Here is a 27,531-nt window from a genome sequence, read left to right on the forward strand (position 1 = left end):
CCCATCAAACACCTTTGGGATGATTTGGAACGCTGACTGCAAACCAGGCCTAATGACCCAGACTTGGTTGAGCTAGTATAGTGCAAGTGTCTCTCTCACTGGCATGCCACAGGGCTGTTGGAACCTTGCAGCCTCGATCAGTCTTGTATTCATTGTTCCTTCATTTATTTCTCCCTGTCTCTGACTCATCCTGTTCAACAAAAAGGTAGGAACAGTAGCAAATCTTCCTATTTTACAAAGTCACCATCCCTAAATCAAGAGTAATTCTCGGATGTTGCTATTGTCCGCCAGATCGATGCCAGGAGATTTTGGCCATCCCAGCGAATGGCTATTTCATAAAAGAAAAATGGTGTCATTTCATTGTGAGGTCACTGATGATGGATAATTCCATTGACAAGTTAACGCAGAACAGAGGCTGTGAGAGCAACTTCCACTTTATACAGCGTCCGTTCCACTTTGATCACACCTTGATTGGTGGATTAAAACACATCTAAAATGAACTCACTTCCCTACTCTCTTGATCTAGTTCTCTTTCATGTCTTACTCTTTCTCACTGCAGCCTGACAGGACGTATGACCTGAAGATCGGCCAACCCACAGTGTCTTACTTCCTCAAGCAGGTGGCTGGCATGCGGAAAGGGGGCCAGTAAAACCGGCAAGGTTTGGACATTGTTGGCTGGTAGCCGGCTGTATAAGGCCAGGCCCGTACCAGACGGGCAGACGCAGACGTCTCACACAGGGCATTGAGGTGGAGATTGGACTTCTTTGATTGATGATATATTTATGATCGTGGGGGGGCTTTAAGCCAGGCAATTACAGGCAGGAGGAAGGTAGTGGGAAAAGTGGTGGGCTAAGGAAAGAGAATTATGGATTTCCTCCTTCTGTGCCAGCTCCTCCCTTTGATCACTTCCTCGTTTTTTCCTCCACACTCTGCCCTCCTTTTTGCTCCTCACCCTTTCTCTTTCTTCCACCCTTCGCTCCCCTCGGTTTCTTCATCCTATTTCCACTTTGGACTCTTATCTTTTTCTCCATCTCAGGCTATGAGACAGCCGGGATGGTGTCTGTGGAGGGCTGTGTATGATCGCTCAGGTCAAGGCACAGGACGAGGCCTTCAAGATGCAGAATGCTTCCTTAGAGACGGTCATCAAGAGCATCATCGGTTTGGCTCGCTCGCTGGGCGTTGAGATCATCAATGAGTAAGACCCTTGTCTCAAAGTGCCCAGTGTCATTAACATTGGATCAATACTTGGCATTGAAAAACTCATTCTCTGTTGTACTCCCAGGTACACTACCGTTCAAAAGTTTGGGGTCTCTTAGAAATGTCATTGTTTTTTGAAAGAAAAGCAAAAACATTTGTCCATTAAAATAACATAATTGATCAGAAATACAGTGTAGACATTGTTATTGTTGTAAATTACTATTGTAGCTGGAAACTGCTTTTTTTATGGAATATCTACATAGGCCCAATATCAGCAACCATCACTCATGTGTTCCAATGGCACATTGTGTAAGCTAATCCAAGTTTATCATTTTAAAGGGTCATCAGAAAACCCTTTTGCAATTATGTTAGCACAGCTGAGAACTTTTCTGCTGATTTTAAAGAAGCAATAATATTGGCCGCCTTTAGACTAGTTGAGTATCTGGAGCATCAGCATTTGTGGGTTTGATTAAAGGCTCAAAATTACCAGAAACAAAGACCTTTCTTCTGAAACTCGTCAGTCTATTCTTGTTCTGAGAAATGAGTATTTTCCATGCTAGAAATTGCTAGAAACTGAAGATCTAATACGACGTGGTGTACTTCTCCTTCACAGAACAGTGCAAACTGGCTCTAACCAGAATAAAGAGGAGTGGGAGGCCCCGGTGCACAACTGAGCAAAAGTACAAGTACATTAGTGTCTAGTTTGAGAAACAGACGCCTCACAAGTCCTCAACTGGCAGCTTCGTTAAATAGTACCTGCAAAACACCAGTCTCGACGTCAACAGTGAAGAAGCGACTCTGGGATGCTGGCCTTCTAGGCAGAGTTGCAAAGAAAAAGCCATATCTCAGACTGGCCAATAAAAATAAAAGATTAAGATGGGCAAAAGAACACAGACATTGGACAGAGGAAGATTGGAAAAAAGTGTTATGGACAGACAAATCTAAGTTTGAGGTGTTCGGATCACAAAGAACATTCGTGAGACGCAGGAAAAATGAAAAGATGCTGGAGGAGTGCTTGACGCCATCTGTCAAGCATGGTGGAGGCAATATGATGGTGTGGGGGTGCTTTGGTGTGGTAAAGTGGGAGATTTGTACAGGGTAAAGGGGATCTTGAAGAAGGAAGGCTATCACTCCATTTTGCAACGCCATGCCATACCCTGTGGACGGTGCTTATTTGGTGCCAATTTCCTCCTCCAACAGGACAATGGCACAAAGCACAGCTCCAAACTATGCAAGTCTATTTAGGGAAGAAGCAGCCAGCTGGTATTCTGTCTATAATGTAGTGGCCAGCACAGTCACCGGATCTCAACCCTATTGAGCTGTTGGGGGAGCAGCTTGACCGTATGGTACTTAAGAAGTGCCAATCCAAACTTGTGGGAGGGCTTCAGTAAGCATGGGGTGAAATCTTTCAAGATTACCTCAATAAATTGACAACTAGAATGCAGAAGGTCTGCAAGGCTGTAATTACTGCAAATGGAGTATTCTTAAACGAAAGCAAAGTTTGAAGGACACACTTATTATTTCAATTAAAAATCATTATTTATAACCTTGTCAACGTCTTGACTATTTCCTATTCATTTTCACTATTTCCTATTCCTATTCATGTATGTTTTCATGGAAAACAAGGACATTTCTAAGTGACCCCAAACTTTTGAACGGTTGTGTATGTGTTGACAGACTGGAATTAAGTGCCATTCTCATCATTGGCAAATGGTTCTGTCGTGATGCACCACTATTCAGTTAGGACCACTGTATCGTTGATAAAAAATAGTTGTGCCACTTTATTCACTTTTTTCTTATTTTCCTCTCTCTCGGTCTCTCTCGGTCTCGGTCTCTCTCGGTCTCTCTCATTCTCGGTCTCTCTCGGTCTCGGTCTCTCTCTCGGTCTCGGTCTCTGTCTCTGTCTCTCTCTCTTGGTCTCTGTCTCTCGGTCTCTGTCTCTCTCTCTCTTGGTCTCTGTCTCTCGGTCTCTGTCTCGCTCTCTCGGTCTCTGTCTCTCTTGGTCTCTGTCTCTCTTGGTCTCTGTCTCGCTCTCTCTCGGTCTCTGTCTCTCTGTCTCTGTCTCTTTCTCTCGGTCTCTGCCTCTGTCTCTCTCTCTCTGCCTCTGTCTCTCTCTCTCGGTCTCTGTCTCTCTCTCTCCGTCTCTGTCTCTCTCTCTCGGTCTCTGTCTCTCTCTCTCGGTCTGTCTTTCTCTCTCTCTCTCTCGGTCTCTGTCTTTCTCTCTCTCTCTCTCTCGGTCTCTGTCTCTCTCTCGGTCTCTGTCTCTCTCGGTCTCTGTCTCTCGGTGTCTCGGTCTCTCTCTCTCGGTCTCTGCCTCTGTCTCTCTCTCGGCCTCTGTCTCTCTCTCTCTCGGTCTCTCGGTCTCTCTCTCTCTCGGTCTCTCGGTCTCTCTCTCTCGGTCTCTGTCTCTGTCTTTCTCTCTCTCGGTCTCTGTCTCTCTCTCTCTCTCTGCCTCTGTCTCTCTCGGTCTCTGCCTCTGTCTCTCTCGGTCTCTGCCTCTGTCTCTCTCTCTCGGCCTCTGTCTCTCTCTCTCGGCCTCTCGGTCTCTCTCTCTCGGTCTCTGTCTCTCGGTCTCTGTCTCTCGGTCTCTGTCTCTCGGTCTCTGTCTCTCGGTCTCTGTCTCTCGATCTCTGTCTCTCTCTCTCGGTCTCTCTCTCGGTCTCTGTCTCTCTCTCTCGGCCTCTGTCTCTCTCGGCCTCTGTCTCTCTCTCTCGGCCTCTGTCTCTCTCTCTCGGCCTCTGTCTCTCTCTCTCGGTCTCTCTCTCTCTCTGTCTGTCTCTCTCTCTCTCTCTCGGTCTCTGTCTCTCTCTCTCTCGGTCTCTGTCTCTGTCTCTCTCGGTCTCTGTCTCTCGGTCTCTCTCTCTCGGTCTCTGTCTCTGTCTTTCTCTCTCTCTCTCGGTCTCTGTCTCTGTCTTTCTCTCTCTCTCGGTCTCTGTCTCTCTCTCTCTCTCTCGGTCTCTCTCTCTCTCGGTCTCTCTCTCTCTCGGTCTCTGTCTCTCTCGGTCTCTGTCTCTCTCGGTCTCTGTCTCTCTCGGTCTCTCTCTCTCTCTCGTCTCTGTCTCTCTCTCGGTCTCTGTCTCTCTCTCTCTCTGTCTCTGTCTCTCTCTCTCTCTCTCTCTCTGTCTCTCTCTCTCTCGGTCTCTGGTCTCACTCTCTCTCCGTCTCTGTCTCTCTCGGTCTCTGTCTCTCTCGGTCTCTGTCTCTATCTCTCTCTCGTTCTCTGTCTCTCTCTCTCTCGGTCTCGGTCTCACTCTCTCTCCGTCTCTGTCTTTCTCTCTCTCTCGGTCTCTGTCTCTCTCTCGGTCTCTGTCTCTCTCGGTCTCTGTCTCTCTCTCGGTCTCTGTCTCTATCTCTCTCTCGGTCTCTGTCTCTCGGTCTCTCTCTCTCGGCCTCTGTCTCTCTCTCTCTCGGCCTCTGTCTCTCTCTCTCGGCCTCTGTCTCTCTCTCTCGGTCTCTCTCTCTCTCGGTCTCTCTCTCTCTGTCTCTGTCTCTCTCTCTCGGTCTCTCTCTCTCTCTCGGTCTCTCTCTTTCTCGGTCTCTGTCTTTCTCTCTCTCTCGGTCTCTGTCTTTCTCTCTCTCTCGGTCTCTGTCTCTCTCGGTCTCTGTCTCTCTCGGTCTCTGTCTCTCTCGGTCTCTGTCTCTCTCGGTCTCTGTCTCTCTCGGTCTCTGTCTCTCTCGGTCTCTGTCTCTCTCTCTCTGTCTCTCGGTCTCTGTCTCTCTCTCTCTGTCTCTCTCTCTCTCGGTCTCTGTCTCTCTCTCTCTCTCGGTCTCTGTCTCTCTCTCTCGGTCTCTGTCTCTCTCGGTCTCTGTCTCTCTCTCTCTATCTCTCTCTCTCTCGGTCTCTGTCTCTCTCTCTCGGTCTCTGTCTCTCTCGGTCTCTGTCTCTCTCTCTCTCTCTCTCTCTCGGTCTCTCTCTCGGTCTCTCTCTCTCTGTCTCATCCCACCTTCAGTTTATCGGCAGAGGAGTCGAACACTTTCCTGGAGGAGGAGGAGAGGCTGAGAGCCGAGGCTGCAGCCGAAGCAGAGTCAGTGAAGAAGAAATGAGGACCACCCCATATCCTACATATGCATTTATACTGACCCTGTACTGTACACATACCACTCACATACACACGTTCTGTCATAACTGTCATTTACAGTAGTTCTGTATTTCTTAGCAAAATAAACTTGTATGATTTTAAGTGTAGTTGAGTGTGTTTTTATGCCAATTTTCTCAATGAGATTCATGTTTTCTCTAGAGTTTATTAAATACAAATGATGTACAGAAGATGATTTAAGGAATGTATCTCATCTCTCAATATTGGCATCAAACCAAGCTGTATTAAAGGAATTTGTTATAAAAATTGCCATTTGCCATCTATCAAATTAAAAAACGGTTGAGTGGACCAGGAGAAGTGGTTTTCCTGTGCTTTATATACACTGAGTATACCAAACATTAAGAACACCTTAATATTGAGTTACATGGCCCATGTCTCCAGTGCTTCCCACAGTTGTCAAGTTGGCCAGATGTCCTTTGGGTGGTGGGCCATTCTTGATACAAAAGGAAACTGTTGAGCGTGAAAAAACCCAGCAGGTTTGCAGTTGTTGACACAAACCTGTGCGCCTGGCACATACTACCATACTCTGTTCAAAGTCACTTAAGGCTTAAAAGTCCTTCTTTAACCTGTGTTGTGTCTTTGGCTATGCCCGATTAAGTGATATGACGTGCTATTCTATAAAATAATTTCTCCGTAATTAATATTACCTGATTGAGCTAATCATGTAAATGTAATTAACTAGAGAGTCGGGGCATCACAAAATAATATTTATAGAGCTGTTTGGAATAAACTCTTAAACTCTAGTAATATTTTACATCAATAGCAGTCAATATTAATCGTCACCTTAATTCAGTCTCATCTGAAAGTTGTAAATTCTTGGTTATCTTCACGAACCCTGGCTAACAAGTTGAATCAGCAATACAAAATTGGGTTTAATTATTTATTTACTAAATACCTAACTAATCACACAGAATTACATATAATTAATCATAACTTGATTACAAATTACGTCATAAAGGAAAATGTCCCTAGCGGGTGGACAGATATGACAGCTTATTACACAAAAGAAAAGGGGCTGGGTTTGAGTGAAAGAGCGGGAAGACTGAGGAACAAAGGGCAAAGCTGTGCTATCGTAAATATAGTATCTCATGCATTCTAAATTACCGCCCATTTGGAAAAGGAAAATGCAATAAATATTTACTCTGAGCTGCGCTTCGGTAAGTTGGTGGTAGATGGAAGGCCGTGTTGCCAAACCGAGTCCTTTGTCCTTTGAAGAATGTCTCTGGTGGTCAATTGGATACGTTGTAGTAATGTTGTGTGATAGACGGGATACTCTGTTCCTTCCTAACCCTCGTTTGCAGCTGCTGTTGCTAACTCAACGGCTAGGAGGTATCACTTCTGTAGTAAATAAGAGTTTAAAGTTCATACCATTCGCAACCAAAGCTCACGCTGATGTTGGCTTCGTTCTGTAGCTATTACCTGAACCATTCTGACATCGAACCGTCGTCCTCACATCCTCGGACAGAAGGTTATATTGTCAAGGATTTATATAGGAAGGGAGAGGAGGGTGTGTTTGAAATGTTTTATAACCCATGTCCCTTCACAGGGGCGGGCCACTGATTGAGCAGAGCCCTAACCTTATGAAAACCCAAATCTCTCATTGGAAGCTAAAATTACATTTAATCTCTTCATCAATAATTTATATTCAAACATGTAAATTGAACAACAATTCCATGTGAATCCCATAACTACAATGTGCAGACTTTCCACTGTAGAGTTTGTCATCTTATCCTTGATGAGAATGTCTCAGATGACAACCGAACTGACATATTCATTAAGTACCATATGTTCAATTAGTCGGAATACCAGAATATAGTAAATTTCCCCCCACCTTCTGATGTTCCCAGAATTTCTATGTTAACCAAGGGGTTTTCAAATTTCACATCAGTAGGGTAGAGAGAGGAAACAGGGGGGAAGAGCTATTTATGACTGTCATAAACCTACCCCCCCAGGCCAATGTCATGAAACCTGTTTCCTCCCCTTCATCTGCACTGATTGAAGTGGATTTTACAAATGACATCAATAAGGAATCATAGCTTTTACCTGGTCAGTCTGTCATGGAAGGAGCAGGTGTTTATAATGTTTTAGATACTCTGTGTATATTCCCACACAATGAGTGTCATGTCTTGTTATGTCTGTTCCTGTCCTTTCTCTTCACTCTGTCTCTCTCTGCTGGTCTTTTTAGGTTACCTTCTCTGTCTCTCATTCTTCAGCTGTTCTACATCTCCCCTAACTAGCTCATTCACTCTTTCCCACCTGTTCTCTCTTCCCCCTCTGATTAGGTCTCTATTTCTCTCTCTGTTCCTGCTACTTTCAGTGTCTGATTCTTGTTTGTGTTTTTGATGCCAGAAGCAAGCTGTCGTCTCGTTTGCTTCCACCTTGTCCTATCCTGTCGGAGTCTGCCTGGCAGGTGCATCCTGCATTATACTAACGTTCTTTTTGTTCCATTGACTACGTTGGAAGAGGATTTATGCCATTCCTGTTTTTCATTAAAGAACTCTGTTTTCTGTTAAAACCGCTTTTGGGTCTTCACTCAAGTACATAACAATGAGGTTGGAATAATACTGTGAAAATGATAATTACATTTTAGTGTAATTTGAACAGGCATCCTACTCGGAATTCCAACTTGGGAACTCGGGCCTCTTTCTATAGCGCCGACTATAGAAATGCACTTACTCGTTTTTTTTACCATGTTTATTCTCTTACAGACACCTTAAAGCATACTTTTAAATTAAATTATGTGAGCTAAACAGAAACATGAAAAAATATATACAAATATTTTCCTTCAAGTATACGTTTTAGAAAGTTCTAACGTTACTGTCCCCACTACAAACATAAATACTTAAACTTACATTTAATTTTGTCCTTGAAACATTTAAATTAAATACTGTATAATTCCATTTATTCTTATGGAGGACTGCTTTTCTGAGGAGTGCCAATATGACCGACCTCTCATTGGCCAAAAAATAGCCTCATTGGCTGAATGGCATCATAAATCGCTAAGGATCATGGCGAAAGTGGCTGTAACTAGCAAAGGATCATGGTCAATGTAGTGGTTTTCATCCTTCCTACTTGCTAGTACTACAAACCAATCTAGCCAAATTTAGCTAGCTAGCTAGTTAGCTGTGTTTGCTATACCTAAAATGTTCTCTAATCACACTTGGCAGCTGGACCTTTAATTGGGGTGGACGGGCTTATAGAAATGGCTGGAGCTGAATCAATGGAATGGTATCAAACACATCAAACATGTTATCCATGTGGTTAATACCATTCCATTCACTCCATTCCAGCCATTATTATGAGCTGTCCCCCCCTCAGCAGCCTCTGGTGACTATAATCTAACGTTATGGCTAGTTAGTTAGCTAGCCTCTGTGTCTCTCATTAGGAGCAAAACTGGAGAAGTGTTTTGATGATGATGATGGCTGAGGGTAAAGGAATGACTGACTTTATGACTCATATTAGCCTTGGAGGAACTATACCTGTGTTGTAGCTAGCTAACGTGTGTCTGCGAGATGTCTCATATTCTACACAATGCTGCTACAGTAGGAATACAGACAGTACACAGTGATTACCCATGAATGTCTAATAGCGATTTTGTCTTTCACTCACAGACAATACCGCTTAGATACAAAGAAGTTGATGAATCTCAAGAGGAGATGTGAAAGGTCCCAAAACAATCTCCCCTTGTATCAAAGTGACTCCGAACACTTCACTGCACCACCCAAACACACCAGCCTCAAGAATTCACTTTGTAGAACTCTAGCATTTATTATAAGCATTAGTAGTATATTTACAGTGCCTTGCGAAAGTATTCGGCCCCCTTGAACTTTGCGACCTTTTGCCACATTTCAGGCTTCAAAAATAAAGATATAAAACTGTATTTTTTTGTGAAGAATCAACAACAAGTGGGACACAATCATGAAGTGGAACGACATTTATTGGATATTTCAAACTTTTTTAACAAATCAAAAACTGAAATTGGGCGTGCAAAATTATTCAGCCCCCTTAAGTTAATACTTTGTAGCGCCACCTTTTGCTGTGATTACAGCTGTAAGTCGCTTGGGGTATGTCTCTATCAGTTTTGCACATCGAGAGACTGAAATTTTTTCCCATTCCTCCTTGCACGCCCAATTTTTCAGTTTTTGATTTGTTAAAAAAGTTTGAAATATCCAATAAATGTCGTTCCACTTCATGATTGTGTCCCACTTGTTGTTGATTCTTCACAAAAAAATACAGTTTTATATCTTTATGTTTGAAGCCTGAAATGTGGCAAAAGGTCGCAAAGTTCAAGGGGGCCGAATACTTTCGCAAGGCACTGTAGATTCTACTGTATATACACTTTATGCAAAACATGAAGAACACCTGCTTTTTCCATGACAGCCTGACCAGGTGAAAGCTATGATCCCTTATTGATGTCACTTGTAAAATACACTTCAATCAGTGTAGATGAAGGGGAGGAGACAGGTTAAAGAAGGATTTTTAAGAGACATGGATTGTGTATGTGTGCCATTCAGAGGGTGAATGGGCAAGACAGAAGACTGACGTGCCTTTGAATGGGACATGGTAGTAGGTGCCAAGCGCACCGGTTTGTGTCAAGAACTGCAATGCTGCAGAGTTTTTCAGCCTCCAACAGAAGCATTGGAGTCAACACAGGCCATCATGTTCACTCCAACAAGAGGGGGACGAGGGGTGCAACTTAATATTCCTAATGTTTGGTATATTCAGTGCCATAACTGTTCCTCCGTACTGCTGTGTAAACTCATCTTGGTCTTCAGAGCAATTAAACGTTGTCTTGAATACAAGCCATGTCTATTTATTTGCTATGTTGACAGACTAATCTACTGTTTTATTGAAACATGTTTACTTGCCAACAAATTCAAGTTTAAATTATACACAAACTCCATGCAGCTGGAATCATTTAGTCACTTGTCAGTACACTAGTAAAAAATATTTGAAACAATTATATACATATGTACGACAGCTAGCAATATCTAGACCACAATGCAGTTGTGAGCATACTTGGCATTCTATATTATACTATATATTATATCAGTCTAACTGAATATGGATGTTGTTGGTTGAATGTTCCAGAATGATCTTCATCTGGTGAACTTATTGTTTTGGGTAATGGCAGCTGGTTTAGCAGGCTTTGGTGATGTTCTTCACTACCCTCTGCTTTGACAGCGGGTATATTGGTTGGTACTGCACGTCTATTGGAAAGACATAAAGACTGATCATGAGGATGTGTAGAACATGAAGACTGATCATGAGGATGTGTAGAACATGAAGACTGATCATGAGGATGTGTAAAACATGAAGACTGATCATGAGGATGTGCAAAACATGAAGATTGATCATGAGGATGTGTAAATCATAAAGACTGATCATGTGGATGTGTAAAACATGAAGATTGATCATGAGGATGTGTAAAACATAAAGACATGAGGATGTGTAAAACATGAAGACATGAGGATGTGTAAAACATGAAGACATGAGGATGTGTAAAACATGAAGACTGATCATGAGGATGTGTAAAACACAAAGACTGATCATGTGGATGTGTAAATCATAAAGACTGATCATGTGGATGTGTATAACATGAAGAGATGAGGATGTGTAAAACATGAAGACTGATCATGTGGATGTGTAAACCATGAAGACTGATCATGTGGATGTGTAAAACATGAAGAGCTGAGGATGTGTAAAACATGAAGACTGAGCATGTGGATGTGTAAATCATGAAGACTGAGCATGTGGATGTGTAAAGCATGAAGACTGATCATGTGGATGTGTAAAACATGAAGACTGAGCATGTGGATGTGTAAAAAATGAAGATATGAGGATGTGTAAAACATGAAGAGATGAGGATGTGTAAAACATGGAGATGAGGATGTGTAAAACATGAAGACTGAGCATGTGGATGTGTAAAACATGAAGACTGAGCATGTGGATGTGTAAAGCATGAAGACTGATCATGTGGATGTGTAAAACATGAAGAGATGAGGATGTGTAAAACATGGAGATGAGGATGTGTAAAACATAGAGACTGAGCATGTGGATGTGTAAAACATGAAGACTGATCATGTGGATGTGTAAAACATGAAGACTGAGCATGTGGATGTGTAAAACATGAAGACTGATCATGTGGATGTGTAAAACATGAAGAGATGAGGATGTGTAAAACATGAAGACTGAGCATGTGGATGTGTAAAACATGAAGACTGATGATGAGCATGAAGAGATGGATGTGTAAAACATGAAGATGAAACATGAAGACTGAGCATGTGGATGTGTAAAACATGAAGACTGATCATGTGGATGTGTAAAACATGAAGACTGAGCGTGTGGATGTGTAAAACATGAAGAGATGATGTGTAAAACATGAAGAGATGAGGATGTGTAAAACATGAAGAGATGAGGATGTGTAAAACATGAAGACTGATCATGTGGATGTGTAAAACATGAAGACTGAGCATGTGGATGTGTAAAACATGAAGACTGATCATGTGGATGTGTAAAACATGAAGAGATGAGGATGTGTAAAACATGAAGACTGAGCATGTGGATGTGTAAAACATGAAGACTGAGAATGTGGATGTGTAAAACATGAAGAGATGATGTGTAAAACATGAAGACTGATCATGTGGATGTGTAAAACATGAAGACTGAGCGTGTGGATGTGTAAAACATGAAGACTGAGCATGTGGATGTGTAAAACATGAAGAGATGAGAATGTGTAAAACATGAAGAGATGAGGATGTGTAAAACATGAAGACTGATCATGTGGATGTGTAAAACATGAAGAGATGAAGATGTGTAAAACATGAAGAGATGAGGATGTGTAAAACATGAAGACTGATCATGTGGATGTGTAAAACATGAAGACTGATCATGTGGATGTGTAAAACATGAAGACTGAGCATGTGGATGTGTAAAACATGAAGAGACGAGGATGTGTAAAACATGAAGAGATGAGGATGTGATGATGTTTAAAACATGAAGACTGAGCATGAAGACTGGATGTGGATGTGTAAAACATGAAGAGATGATGTGGATGTAAAACATGAAGAGATGATGATGTTTAAAACATGAAGAGATGAGGATGTGTAAAACATGAAGACTGATCATGTGGATGTGTAAAACATGAAGACTGAGCATGTGGATGTGTAAAACATGAAGAGACGAGGATGTGTAAAACATGAAGAGATGAGGATGTGTAAAACATGAAGACTGAGCATGCGGATGTGTAAAACATGAAGAGATGATGATGTTTAAAACATGAAGAGATGAGGATGTGTAAAACATGAAGACTGAGCGTGTGGATGTGTAAAACATGAAGACTGATCATGTGGATGTGTAAACCATGAAGACTGATCATGTGGATGTGTAAAACATGAAGAGCTGAGGATGTGTAAAACATGAAGACTGAGCATGTGGATGTGTAAAACATGAAGACTGAGCATGAAGATGTGTAAAGCATGAAGACTGATCATGTGGATGTGTAAAACATGAAGACTGAGCATGTGGATGTGTAAAAAATGAAGATATGAGGATGTGTAAAACATGAAGAGATGAGGATGTGTAAAACATGGAGATGAGGATGTTTAAAACATGAAGACTGAGCATGTGGATGTGTAAAACATGAAGACTGATCATGTGGATGTGTAAAACATGAAGAGATGAGGATGTGTAAAACATGAAGACTGAGCATGTGGATGTGTGAAACATGAAGAGATGAGGATGTGTAAAACATGAAGAGATGTGGATGTGTAAAACATGAAGAGTTGTGGATGTGTAAAACATGAAGAGATGAGGATGTGTAAAACATGAAGACTGAGCATGTGGATGTGTAAAACATGAAGACAGCATGTGGATGTGTAAAACATGAAGACTGAGCGTGTGGATGTGTAAAACATGAAGACTGAGCATGTGGATGTGTAAAACATGAAGAGATGAGGATGTGTAAAACATGAAGAGATGAGGATGTGTAAAACATGAAGACTGATCATGTGGATGTGTAAAACATGAAGAGATGAGGATGTGTAAAACATGAAGAGATGAGGATGTGTAAAACATGAAGACTGATCATGTGGATGTGTAAAACATGAAGACTGAGTGTGTGGATGTGTAAAACATGAAGACTGAGCATGTGGATGTGTAAAACATGAAGAGATGAGGATGTGTAAAACATGAAGAGATGAGGATGTGTAAAACATGAAGACTGATCATGTGGATGTGTAAAACATGAAGAGATGTGGATGTGTAAAACATGAAGAGATGAGGATGTGTAAAACATGAAGACTGAGCATGCGGATGTGTAAAACATGAAGAGATGATGATGTGTAAAACATGAAGAGATGAGGATGTGTAAAACATGAAGAGATGAGGATGTGTAAAACATGAAGACTGAGCGTGTGGATGTGTAAAACATGAAGAGATGAGGATGTGTAAAACATGAAGAGATGAGGATGTGTAAAACATGAAGACTGGGCGTGTGGATGTGTAAAACATGAGGACTGAGCATGTGGATGTGTAAAACATGAAGAGATGAGGATGTGTAAAACATGAAGAGATTAGGATGTGTAAAACATGAAGACTGAGCGTGTGGATGTGTAAAACATGAAGACTGAGCATGTGGATGTGTGAAACATGAAGACTGAGCATGTGGATGTGTAAAACATGAAGACTGATCATGTGGATGTGTAAAACATGAAGAGATGAGGATGTGTAAAACATGAAGACTGATCATGTGGATGTGTAAAACATGAAGAGATGAGGATGTGTAAAACATGGAGATGAGGATGTGTAAAACATGAAGACTGAGCATGTGGATGTGTAAATCGTACAACTCATGTTCATCTGTAAACAAAAAAGGTACAGTAGACTGGTATTTCTTTTGTTACACTCAGAGGCAATAATGGGCGATTGAGATGGGTTTGAGTTGTAGACAGTCTAGTCGTGTATTGTTGTGTATGAGCACCTACAGTTGTGCTTTTGAGTAGACAAGTACTGACAACAATAGAGTGAACAGGTTCGATGAGTATACTTCAAATGTTTTATATATTACAATATAATCTTTGTATCTGAAAATCATTGTAATGTGGTTAGCCTTAATCTAAAGTCAAATGATTCAAATCTGAAAGATCAAATTCAGCCTAAAAGCGAGTGATGCCCACTGTGAATGGCTAGGCCCGCTACGCTAGAAAACCACACACTACTGCAGAGACTTTGATATTACCAGTCAAAGTTGATATGGTGAAAACAATGTGTGGGGAGGCAGGGGCACAGAAATTCACATCAATAACTGTCAGATAACACTGTTAAACAAAGAATGTATGCTATTGCTAGCGATCAAGAGGAAACTCAGATTGAACGACTCTCCCCAGATTATGCGCTCCAAACGGACATTAGCTGTGAGGGCCGAGATGCCCATGCATTGACCTTTGTTCTCTATACATGTCGGGGGAAGCTCTACACGAGGACATATTGTTCTATCTCACGATTCCTGAGCATGAACCCTCCATAGTAACCCTCCATAGTACCCTCCAAGCTCATCATTAATCTTGAGGCCCTGGGTCTGAACCCCGCCCTGTGCAATTGGGTCCTGGAATTCCTGACTGGACGCCCCCAGGTGGTGAATGTAGGAAACAACACCTCCACTTCGCTGATCCTCAACACTTGGGCCACACAAAGCTGCGTGCACAGCCCCCTCCTGTACTCCCTGTTCACCCATGACTGCATGGCCATGCACGCCTCCAACTCAATCATCAAGTTTGCAGACGACACAACAGTAGTGGGCTTGATTACCAACAATGACGAGACAGTCTACAGGGAGGAGGTGAGGGCTCTGCGAGCGTCAACAAAACAAAGGAGATGATTGTGGACTTCAGGAAACAGCAGAGGGAGCACCCCACTATCCACATCGACGGGACAGCAATGGAGCAAGTGGAATGTTTTAAGTTCCTCGGCGTACACATCACGGACAAACTGAAATGGTCCACCCACACAGACAGCGTGGTGGTCCACCCACACAGACAGTGTGGTGAAGAAGGCACAACAGCCTTCTTGCTCATCCATATATTTATATATTCTTAATTCCATTCCTTTACTTAGATTTATGTGTATTGGGTATATGTTGTGAAATTGTTAGATATCACTTGTTAGGTATTGCTGCACTGTCGGAACTAGAAGCACAAGCATTTCGCTACACCCGCAATACAATTTGCTAAACACGTGTATGTGACCAATACAATACAATACAATTTGATTTGATATTATTTGAAATGGCACAGGGGATGTTCAGTGTGCTGCGTGGCTATATTGACAAAAACTGATTCCATGGGATCGAATTGTGTGCTATTGCACAGATGGGGCTCAATCTATGGCAGGACGGCAGGCAGGTCTCTGCACTCTAGTTATGAATGTGTCTCCTTCTGCCATATGGACACATTGTATGATACACCGAGAGCAACTGGCGGCAAAAGAGCTGAGCACAGAACTCAGATATGCTGCAGCAGGTAACTTTGATTGTAAACCACATCAACCCACATCCACTGTGCGCACGCCTGTTCACTAAACTATGTGGAGATATGATATCAGAGCATGATGATTTTCTATTTCACACTGAGGCTTGGTGGTTATCGAGGGGGAGTGTTGGAAACAATTTTCGCATTGAGAGAGGAACTTTTGTCATTCACAATGGATGTAAAAAAAAAAAACGTGGTTGACTTTCTGTGTAATGAAAAGAAAATGTCTCTCAAGACATATTTGGGAAACTGCACGCAAGCATGCAGGGGAAATGCAGAACTATTCTACAGATGAGTGACCGAATCAGTGGATTCAGGGGAAATAATTGTTATTGGAGAGAAAGTTTTCTGTAAGCGAATCATGCCCCCTTCCCTCAGCTGTGCATGTTTATCACAGAAAACAGCATCTGTAAGTGTAACACACGAGTGATGACTGCTCACCTCCAACACTTGGAAGAGCACTTTGGGACCTACAGTACTTCCCAATCCTACTTCCCAAATCATTTTGAACGGTCATCCAACTCGGGCCTCTTTCTGGAGCTCAGACTTTCCGACCAGAAGATCACTGACGATCACTGACGCCTTGTATCTTTCAGAATTCCCCGTTGTCTTGAAAGCACTATGAAACTCATTGTACCCATCGTCATGGCAAAACGGTGTGAAGCTGGATCCAGTGCTCTTGTCTGTATTAATACCAAATATGAATCCAGGTTGGATGTGACAGTAGAGATGAGGTGCACACTGTCCACAACGCCCCCGGCGCTTTGAGAAACTCTGATGCAACATGCATCCGGCACACCAATCTCATTAGTGGTGGTGAGATAAGACACATTATGTCACACTCATTTGCAAGTTGATTGCAGTTGTTGCTGCTGAGGGTGGCACACCCAGTTATTAGGTTTAGGGGGCAATTACTTTTTCACATAGGGCCATGAAGGTTCGGATAGCTTTTTTCCCTTAATAAATAAAATCATCACTTAACTGCATTTTGTGTTTACTTGGGTAATCTTTGTGTAATATTTACATTTGTTTGATGATCTGAAACACTTAAGTGTGACAAATGTGCAAAAAAATAAGAAATCAGGAAGGGGGGCAACTACTTTCTCACAGCACTGTAGATTCAATGCTTGTAGATTCAAGAGGTCTGTCCATAATAAAGAGATGCTCTGCTTTTTTGACACCACACTCCAAAAAGAAAGTCCTGCAGGCTCTAGTTTTATCTTATCTTGATTATTGTCCAGTCATGTGGTCATGTCCTGCAAAGAAAGATATAGTTAAGCTGCAACTGGCCCAGAACAGAGCAGTACGTCTTGCTCTTCATTGTAATCAGAGGGCTAATATAAGTACTATTCATGCCAGTCTCTCTTGGCTAAGAGTTGAGGAGAGTCTGACTGTATTACTTCTCTTTTTATGAGAACCGTTAATATGCTCTGACAATAGACATGCCACCAGGGGTCTTTTCACAGTCCCCAAATCCAGAGCAAATTCAAGAAAGTGTACAGTATAATATAGAGCCATTATTGCATGAAACTATCTTCCATTTCATGTTTCTCAAATGAACAGCAAACCTGAGTTAAACAAACAGTTAAAGCAACAATAGCTCTCCCTTATTTGACCTAAATATTTTGTGTGTATGTACTGACATGTAGGCTATATGCGTCGATTTTAAATATATGTAGTTCAGTCCTTGAGCAGTTCTTATCTGTTAATGTTCTGTATTAATGTCATGTTTCATGTTTTGTGTGGACCCCAGGAAGAGTAGCTGCTGCTTTCGCAACAGGTAAAGGGAATCCTATTAAGATACCAAATATGAGCATGGTGTAAGTCATGGCAAAATGTGTAGAATTGCAGGAATTAGCTTTATAAATGCTTTTTTTCCCTCTGACCCATGGAAGTAAACAAAGCAAGAAAAGAAACGTCCCTTTTCCAGGACCGTGTCTTTCAAAGACAATTCGTAAAAATCCTAATAACTTCACAGATATTCATTGTGAAGGGTTTAAACACTATTTCCCACGCTTGTTCAATGAACCATAAACAATTAATGAACATGCACCTGTGGAACGGTCGTTAAGACACTAACAGCTTACAGACGGTAGGCAATTAAGGTCACAGTTATAAAAACTTAGGACACGAAAGAGGTCTTTCTACTGACTTTGAAAAACACCAAAAGAAAGATGCCCAGGGTCTCTGCTCATCTGCGTGAACGTGCCTTAGGCATGCTGCAAGGAGACATGAGGACTGCAGATGTGGCCAGGGCAATAAATTGCAATGTCCGTACTGTGAGACGCCTAAGCCAGTGCTACAGGGAGACAGGACTGACAGCTGATCGTCCTCGCTGTGGCAGACCTCCCTCATGTGGTACCCTTCCTGCAGGCTCATCCTGACATGACCCTCCAGCATGACAATACCACCAGCCTTACTGCTCATTCTATGCATGATTTCCTGCAAATCAGGAATGTCAGTGTTCTGCCATGGCCAGCGAAGAGCTCGGATCTCAATCCCATTGAGCACGTCTGGGACCTGTTGGATTGGAGAGTGAGGGCTAGGGTCATTCCCCCCCAGAAATGTCCAGGAACTTGCAGGTGCCTTGGTGGAAGAGTGGGTTAACATCTCACAGCAAGAACTGACAAATCTGGTGCAGTCCATGAGGAGGAGATGCACTGCAGTACTTAATGCAACTGGTGGCCACACCAGATACTGACTGTTACTTTTGATTTTGACCCACCCTTTGTTCAGGGACACATTATTCCATTTCTGTTAGTCACATGTCTGTGGAACATGTTCAGTTTATGTCTCAGTTGTTGAATCTTGTTATGTTCATACAAATATTTACACATGTTAAGTTTGCTGAAAATAAACACAGTTGACAGTGAGAGGAGGTTTATTTTTTTACAATGAGTACCAAGTGTTTGAATATGCACTAATTTTGCTTCGCCACAAGATGACAGGAGAGAGCTACAATCTATTCTATCGCTGCTGCTCTCATCTCCAGGCGGCTCACTGCAGTGACTGGTCTGGTGCTGAAACAAAATGTTGGTATGGCAGGTTTAGTATATAAGGTTTAGTACATAAGATATTAAAGGCCTCACATTTGTACCCTATCCTGCAGATCTGGTTTTGAAATTAGATTTGAGTGACCTGGGGAGGTGGCAGGATGCATTTACCCAGTAACATGGCAATGCCCATCACTCATGTAACGTTAGTGATTTTACCAAAAATGTGCCCTCCATGATGTGTAGAGCACAGAGCTTTCACTGGGTACTAGTCAGTGATTGATAGTACATTCATCATGATTGTCCCTCTTTCTCTCTGGTTTTGGCTTCCTCTCTTCTCTTGCTCTCTTTTTCTCCCCCCTCTCTCCCTTCTCTTTCTCTCTCTCTCTGGCTCCCCCAGTCCCCCCTCCCATCTGAATCGGAGGCTGAGGAAAGAGGGGGCTGCTTGAATCAGAGCTTCGACACAGGAATGCCTATATATGGAGTCTGACACCATCACAGCACGCTCTCAGAGTAGCAGGTACATTGAGTGTGTGATCTGCTGCTATTTGTAAAGATGGAGGGGCTCCTATTGGGTGTGTGTGCAGGGGCGGGCTGACCATCTGGTATTTCAGACAAATGTCAGATGGGCTGGTCAATGTTTTGCCTTGTGGGCCTGTCTAACTATTAATTTATGTATTTTTTCACAAAATATCTGGTGACCTGGGGGGGGGGGGGGGGGGGTCAGGTGGAAACAGCTGGCGTGTTAGAAATGCCAGAGCCGATCTTTGGTCCCAGTCTGCCCCTGTGTGAATGTGTGTGTCAAAGTGAACATGCCTGCTTGAGTGGGAGGCCAACTGTGTGTGTGTGGTGTGTGCCTGTGTGTGTGAGAGCCTCTGTGTGGAGCGTGTGCGTCAGTCTGAGTCAGATCGTTGCGTCAGTGCTGTTGCTGAGCGGAGCTCGCTCCAGGGGAAGAAACGGAGGAGAGAGCGAGGGAGGGAGGAGAGAGGAGGGAGGGTGTGATGAGGGGATGATGATGAGAGTAGGTAGAAGGAGGAGGAGGAGGTGGACAGGAAGTGACGACACAAAGAGATCCAACCGCTTTAAGTGCACTTTAATATAAATGCATTTGTTTGACAACCAAATACACTTTTCAGCAACACAAGAGAACACTGATCCACAATGTCCATTCTTCAATATATCATCATGTATACAGTCCATCTTAAACAATAGAAATGTCTCTGATATGTACAGACTGATGTATTTATACAAATGTACAAATGTGTACAACCCTTCAAAAAAATTGCATGTGCCTACATCCACAGACATAATGCATTATGCATTGAACATCAACCGTTTCTTCTTTGTCAATTCAACACATACAATATAATACTTACACATATGTTAAACGTAGCATTTAATAGCTAGAACGTAGGAATCAATCCTTTACTTGACCGTAGACAACTCTACGTGAGCACGTCGACACCATGGGAATAGTACCATTCTCAACCCGTGTCGCTTAGGAGGAACTGAATAGAAATAGTAACCCATCACACTATTTTCAGGTCATTTTTTAAAACAAAACTTCCATTCTTGTCTAACCCCTCTCAAAAAAGAAGAATCATATAGTCATTCACATACCGTATTGTGCCCCACAACACCATAACTCAAGTAGAGCTACGATGTGACTGTCAGCCCATTGGTTCATGGACATAGAGAAAGAGTTCAGATAGAGTTCAGAGTTCAGCAGGACATGGCCATGCCAGGCACACAGGAGCCGCTATAAACTGCCAGCATTGCAAATATTGATGCTGAAAGAAAATTCAGCATAGCTGCCCTTGAAGCCAAGCCCAAGAGAACGGTAACCTAAAGAGCCCACATTCAGAGTCTAATGTACAATGTGCTGGTCCTGTACACAACAGAACCACACACAGTTGTTGAGTAACTTCCAGACGATTTCCATTCGGCAACACCTTCTGGTAAAGGCCAGAAACCTCCGTCATGGGTTCTTGCGTGTGGACATACCAAGACTTATGTCTTCACACATTTTGTATTGTTGTTTTTCTTTTGCACACCATCACATTGATACACGAGTTCGTAATGGAGAAATAACATGAAGTCAAATGTTTTAAAATGTTCAGCCGCAAACTCAAAGCTCAAATTATTAGGTTAGTTTGACTACAGTATTCATATGTTTAGACTTGGCTTTTCAAGTTATGACAAGAGAGGAATACAATAAGGTCCGAGTAGAACTATGTGTCTCTCTGGAAACTGAATATTGAGGATGTGAGAGAGGGAATCTGGTCCCCTTTTGTCAGCTACTGTCAGTGGTTGTACCAGGTCAGTAGAGATTTTTGTAAACATAGACTTTCACCACATTTGTGATTTGGGTTTGCGTTGCTGCATTACAAGCAATAATGCTCTAAGTCATTTCTCTATTGAAATATCAAAGAAGGTATTCTCATTTCTTTTGTTCGCAACAGGTTTTTCACTATGAGTGAATACAAATGCGGTCTGGAAGTTAAAACGGCGCTTTACAAGGTCAGAGGTTTTGTTACGTCTCTGACTGATCCAATCTGAAAGCTCATGTTACAGAAAAGCTGTGGCACCAAATGGACCCAAAACTCAGTCAGTCATGGGTACATTCAGTTGGTAAATGTTGCACCATTATGTCAATGTTGAAAGTAAATGTGAAATTGTTTGATAAAAATAAAAAATAAAAAATAGAAATACATAAATGAACAAAAATATGAAGGCAATATTTGTTCTCAGGAGACATGTAGGAAATAAAGTCCTTTAGTAGTATACATTATGTATATATTTATACACTTAAATCATCTTTACTTTTCAGTAAAATAGCTCCACGAAATATGACAATATGCCATACTTAATGAAGTAAGTCACAGACTTATTTAGAACGGGGAACACTTCCACTCCCATCTGAAAAACACAAGAGACAAAGAGGAAGGGCACATTAGTCTGGTATGTTCAGGGTTAACAAATCTTAATCCATTTATCAAACAGAGAAAGACAGTAGAACAAGTGAACTGAATGATTCTCACCTTTGTGGAAGCACTGTGGTGGCTGGTGACACTGGAGTTGATACAACTCAGGTTGCTGCCCCAAGCCGGGGGCGATCGAGGCACCTGCCCCAAACATGGGTTCCAGGGCGGCCAGCTCCTCCAGGAGGGACTGGGCGCAAGGCACGGCGGGCGTGTTGGGGGCGACGGGCGTGGAGGGGGCGGAGGTGGGGGAGGCAGTGAGTCGCAGGGGAGGGGATGCTGGGATGGAGGAACAGGAAGACAGAGGTGATGACGCCACCTCGATCTCCATAGGCTCCTCCCCCAGCCCCTCCCATTCTGCCATCGCCCCGGCCTCGCTGGCCAATGTCGCCCCGCACCTTGCCGTGGGGTAACAGTGCGCCGATTGGACGCTACAGAAGTGGCTGACCCCCTCAAAGTGGGAGGGTGAGTGCCAGCACACTGGGTTGGGGGGAGATGGCGGGGGGATGGAAGGGGAGAGGGGTGGAGGGGTGGAGAAGTCCTGGAGCAGGGCTTCTAAGATGCTCTCTTCAAACAGAGAGTCATCATCATCTTGGAATATGGGGAAGTCCAGGCCTCTCCACACTTTGACGGGGTAGAACTCTCCCAGCATGTGGATAGAGTCAACACCAGCAGTGGCTACGGATGGTGAGAGGGTCGGGGGGGGAGGGGAGGAGGAGGGGGACATGGAAGGAGGGGATAGTTTGGATAAGAGAGGATCCAGGTAGAATCCCTCTGCTAAGGAGCTGATGTGCTGAGCTAAGAGGGAGATCTCTGCTCTCTCCTTATCCTTCTCTCTCTCCAGGGAGAAGAAAGAGAGTCCAGGCTGTTTACCGGGGAGGCCTCTGGGGTGAGGAGGCCCTCGAGGGGGTAGTGAAAGGGCCCTAAAGGGACATCTACATACAGGGGTCCCCGAACCTCAGGCAAGGTCATCACTGTGCAGTCCCCATCCCGAGGGCTGTCAGGGGTGGGGGGTAGCTTCTCATAAATAGAGCCACTGCAGGGATCGGCAGGGAAGAACAGGTCGGTGGAGGGGCCAGTGAGGCACAGGGAGGAGGGAGGAGCAGGGCTGGAGGCTGTGGTGGGCGGGGCAGAGGGGGAGACGGAGGGGGCGATGGAGGTGGTGGCTGTAGCTGTGGTGGTGGAGGGAGGGGGTGTGGTGGTGCCTGTTGGGTCGAAGCTAAAGAGGGGCTCGCCGAACAGGAAGCTGCCCCCGCCCAGCTGGGGTGTGTAGGGGGGCGTACACACAAACTCTTTGGTCTGCTGCTCCTGGGAGGTGGGCACTGGGGGGAGTGGAAGGGGGAGGGCGGGCAGTGGGGGCTCGAGCTGGAAGGAGGGGGGCAGGAGAATGTTCTGAGTGAGGAAGTCCAGGTCTGCTACCGTGGCAACGGTAACTGGGGTGGGGGAGGAGGCAGCAGAGCGGGTTTGGACAGGGGCAGGCATCTGCTGCTGCTGGAAGAAGCTCTCCTCCTCAATAGAGGAAATACTAGAGCGAGGGTCGCCCTCCACCTGCATGGGCTCAGTGGTGGCGCCCCCTGTCTCGTCTGAGGAGCCCACACTGCTGGACACAGTCATGCTGAAGTCGAAGGACTGGGCTGAGAGGCCACTGCTGCCTGGTGTGAAGACTTGGTCTGGGCTGGACAGGCTCAGGCTGTCCTGGCGGGAGGTACTGGTACTCAGTACCAGGGTCAGCTGGGTCTGCTCTGTGCTCAGCTGCTGTCTCACTGACCACGCCTCCGCCTCACTGAGAAAGATAAAAAGATAAAAAGATGGAAATGGTTAGTAAGATTCTCTTATGCTCTTTGCAATCTCCTTTATATCTATTGAAAATGTGTTATGATGATCTGTCATAGGGTAGAGGTAGTACCTGATGATGTAGTTGTTGCTGCTGATAGGGCTGTCTCCTGCCTCCAGCTGCAGTACCATGTAGAGCCAGACCCAGGAGTGGTCTGAAGACTCCACCCGTACCACCATCTCAGATCTACCCTCTCCTCCCTCTCTCACTGTGGGGGAACAAAGAGAGAACATCGACATCAGACAGTGTTCTACAACTGATCACAAAACAGAACCTTAATGGTGGGTTTGTAGTGAAGTTTGCTCCATGTAATGGTGGATGCAGTATAATTGAGTTCACATGTGTGTTGGTACGTCTGTGTGTGATTGTTGTGTGGTGAACTGAATTGGTACTTACACAGGCTGCAGTGCTGAGTGGAGGCGTGTGACAGGTCCTGTGGGTGGAGGAGGCTGTACCAGGAGCGAGACCTCAGGGCTGACACATCAAGGCCAAGGTAAACACTGACACTACAGGGAAGATGGAGAGAAGACATGGTAAGTCTATGTCTTCAGCATACTTCTAACTATAAAGCGTACATGTCATGCCATCACTCAGACGATCTAAAGCAACAGGTGGCGTTGCCTGGTCAGTGGGTGTGACCTCACCTGTCCTGTGCATTCTGGAGCCTCATGTCTCGGCTGTGTTGAGATTGGAACGAGGCTAGGAAGAAGTTGTTCTCAGCAGCAGGAGGGATCAGAGCTGGAACTTGGTCCCCCCCAGGACCAGAGCGGGTGGGGACGGCCTCCAGAGGCGAACAGAAGCACATCCAGACAGGATTGGATGTCCAGTAGGAGCTAGGGGTGGTAGAAGAGGAGGGTGGGAAAGGGCAGCGTGCCCGGACCAGAACCAGCTTGTTCCCGGCACTCTGCCTGCGCACCGACTTGGAAGTGTTGAAATGACAACGGAATAGACGATCTGAGAGGAAGAAGAGGAAAGGAGAAATTGTGAATATCAGAAATGATCTGAGTGATATAAATGCGAGCCATTTGTAACACGTTTCTGTACCATTGAAAATGGGAAGGCGCATTTTACCTGTGTCAGGTGATGTAGGAGGGGCTAGGTTGGTCCTCATGATGAAGTGGTCAGTAGGGTCAATGATATCATACACACTGTCACCCTGGGCAACCAGATCCACCTGAAACATCGAGAAAGAGTCGTTTTTATTTAGCATATTCATGAAATCCCTGAGGCAAAATCTAAATTACAGCTAATTTACTAGTTTGCTATTTAGACATGATACGGTCTCCCGTGAACTCACCATGGAGTGGCCGAGGTGCTCGGAGACGCTGTCTGACAGGTAGAGCAGCTTGCCTTCCCCAGTCAGCAGGAGCAGGAACCCTGGTAGCTCCTGCACCAGCTCTGACAGCTCGTGGAAAGACAGGAACCTCGCGCTTTCCTCGAGACTGCCAGCGGATCCCGATTCTAAAAAGAAAAGATGATTTGAAATGTTTTTTAAATTATGTTTTCGTCTAGCTAATGGATGTCATCATACCACAAAGGTAACGTTTATGCTCCCTGCAGTAGCTATAGAACGGCCGCATTAGATTTCAGTGCCATGGACAGCGATAGAAGCGTTTCAGCACTAGATAGCGACACTCGGCTCTAAAATAGTTTTTCATGCCAGAAGCCCAAACAAAGCACTATAACATTTCCTTATATATATTCCTAAACAACATAATTCACACGTAGACATGAAATTCATAAACTGTTTCTTTCGACAATAAATATGGCACCTGTTGATTCAAGCGGAAAGCCAAAGGTAGCATGCAACTGGCTCAGACGGATGGAAGCAACAGTTTGTCAGTATATGTTTCATTCACAAGCATTTCTTAGTTATGAATCAACAGGCTGGGTGTATTTGAACTTGTCTGTTATAAGCTAAGTCGCGCTTACCTTGAGAGAAGAAGACCGATTTTCTGGTGTACATGCTGGCAAGGGACATGATATGTAGGTATGAGAGCCGTGCCTTTTCCGCATCGGATATGGGAAGCAAGTCCTTCAGGTTCCGAATCTCCGCGTTGATTTGGTCCCTTCGAGCCTTCGACGCGCCCTTGGTTGATCGATACATTGTAGCCTGTTATAGTGGTTGACTAAATTCCCTGGACTTGAAGGGGAAACTCAACTGAATATTGACCGTTGCGTCAGATGAGGTCTGAGTCTCTTTATCCCAAGATGAGGTGTCAGAGAAAGGCTAGTAGTAATAACCTTGTCGTTTTACTATTGGAATTTCATCTCAGCTTGTTCCAGAGTAAGGCTTCAGACCTTCTCCTATCCGTTCTTTTTTCCTCTTCGGTTCCGCCACAGCGTCCAGTAAGGTTGCTGGCTAGCCGCTGGATGGCTTTCCACCGGTTCAGAGTGTGAGTGATTCGGCGGCTGTAGTAGCCGTCTCTCGCCCAGATATCCGGATCCCGTAAATCTGGTGGAGGGACTCTGCTCTCGAGTAAGTTATATAGGCTGGGATTCCGGTGACGAAGGGGGGCTCCCAACGCGCCAACACCGACGTTGTAAGAAGAGGGGGGCTAGAGAGAAGGGGGGCCGAGGGGGATTCAATGTTAGCAATGGTGAAATTCTCTCCCTCTGCCCGCTCCCCCTACTGCTCCTACCCTCTCCTTTTGGTGACTCTTTTCTGACGTCAGCTCTTCCCTCTACCCAATGATGACGTTGGCTTGATATCGGGAGCTCCGGCGACGCAAAAAGCCCGATTTGGACAAAACCGAGGAATGGGCGGAGACAAACGTAAAACGTAGACGGAGTCACCGGACTCCGGTGTAAGGGAGGGGAGAGGGAGAGGGGGGAGTGGAACTGAGAAGATGTGTTTTTATGTCTGACACCCGAGGAACGATTAATCCTCTCTGAAAATGTATCATTCCTAATATAGTGTAGGCTAGGTTATCAGTAGCCTAAATTATGCAAATGCATATATGCCTCGCCAAACTATCTCATAATATGTTTAATGTTATGATTATGAACGATGCGATGCCTTCTTTAAAACCGTCCACCGTCGACCTCGAGGGTAACGCATGCAGATGCATGTCAAGGTTATATATTAACAATATTCCAGAAAAAAGTTATTCTAGCATTGGTGGAAGTCTGCTTCAGGGAGAAACGCGGGACAGTGGGGCAATGTTACATCACCAAATTCAGTCGCTTTTTGTGAATGGAATCCACCATTCTGACTGAAATTCAGTTGTCAGGCAGCGCAGTGCCTCCGGGGCTAACGCGCAAAGGAAGAGGAGAGACAGCCTAATCGCGCAGTATAGCCTATATGTTACATAAACTGCAACATCCTTCCTTATAAGGTCATTTGAACGGAATGTAGCTAAGGGTGATGCTGAGCTATGTCTAGTCTATGCATTGAAACCTGGCTGATTCTTCTGGTTGAAAACCTTAGGCGTGGATTGCATCCAAACGGGGAATTATTTGGGAAAGACTTGTAACCATTTTCACAGGTTACAGTTGCATCTTGTTTATAAGCACCCGTGTTAATATTTTGTGCTAATTGTGTTTTTTTTCGCTTTGTCGAAAAACATAGATCCAAACAACGTGATCATAGCCCAACCCTTTTTCTCTATGAGCTGAACAGATAAGACCAGAGTTTGTTCTTGCCCAAAATACGTTCTCTTCAATCAAACTATCATATAAAACGTTGCCTAAATTCTTTGAAGGCTTGGGGGTGGAGGCTTTGCAGCAGTCATTCGTATCTACCACTGATGTGTAAAAACCTGTGAGAAGACAGTCGGATCCAGTGAATTGTGGAAGCTCAATTTGAGATGAAATGTGATGTTTTGTGAAATTATTTGAAAGGAACTGTATGAAAGTATGTTGCAACTATTTTGTCATGGTGTTCTTACTGCGTGTTAAAGT

At 44.0% G+C, this 27,531-nt stretch overlaps 1 protein-coding gene and 1 pseudogene across 1 annotated transcript; one reads left to right on the forward strand and one right to left on the reverse strand.

Annotated features, from left to right (window-relative positions):
* LOC135544992 (large ribosomal subunit protein uL11m-like) overlaps positions 1 to 5,378 on the forward strand; it is a 62,510-nt pseudogene extending 57,132 nt beyond the window's left edge.
* A 14,512-nt stretch (positions 5,379 to 19,890) lies between these two features.
* On the reverse strand, positions 19,891 to 26,082 carry LOC135545852 (neuronal PAS domain-containing protein 4A-like). Its single transcript, XM_064973792.1, is given in 9 exon segments — positions 19,891 to 21,732; positions 21,855 to 22,673; positions 22,676 to 23,577; positions 23,701 to 23,836; positions 24,025 to 24,134; positions 24,273 to 24,582; positions 24,700 to 24,802; positions 24,926 to 25,089; positions 25,561 to 26,082. Coding segments are annotated over 9 exon segments (2,751 nt in total). The 5' UTR covers positions 25,736 to 26,082; the 3' UTR covers positions 19,891 to 21,700.
* Positions 26,083 to 27,531: the final 1,449 nt, after the last annotated feature.

This window comes from Oncorhynchus masou, chromosome 9, assembly GCF_036934945.1.
Source record: "Oncorhynchus masou masou isolate Uvic2021 chromosome 9, UVic_Omas_1.1, whole genome shotgun sequence".
NCBI lineage: Eukaryota > Metazoa > Chordata > Actinopteri > Salmoniformes > Salmonidae > Oncorhynchus > Oncorhynchus masou.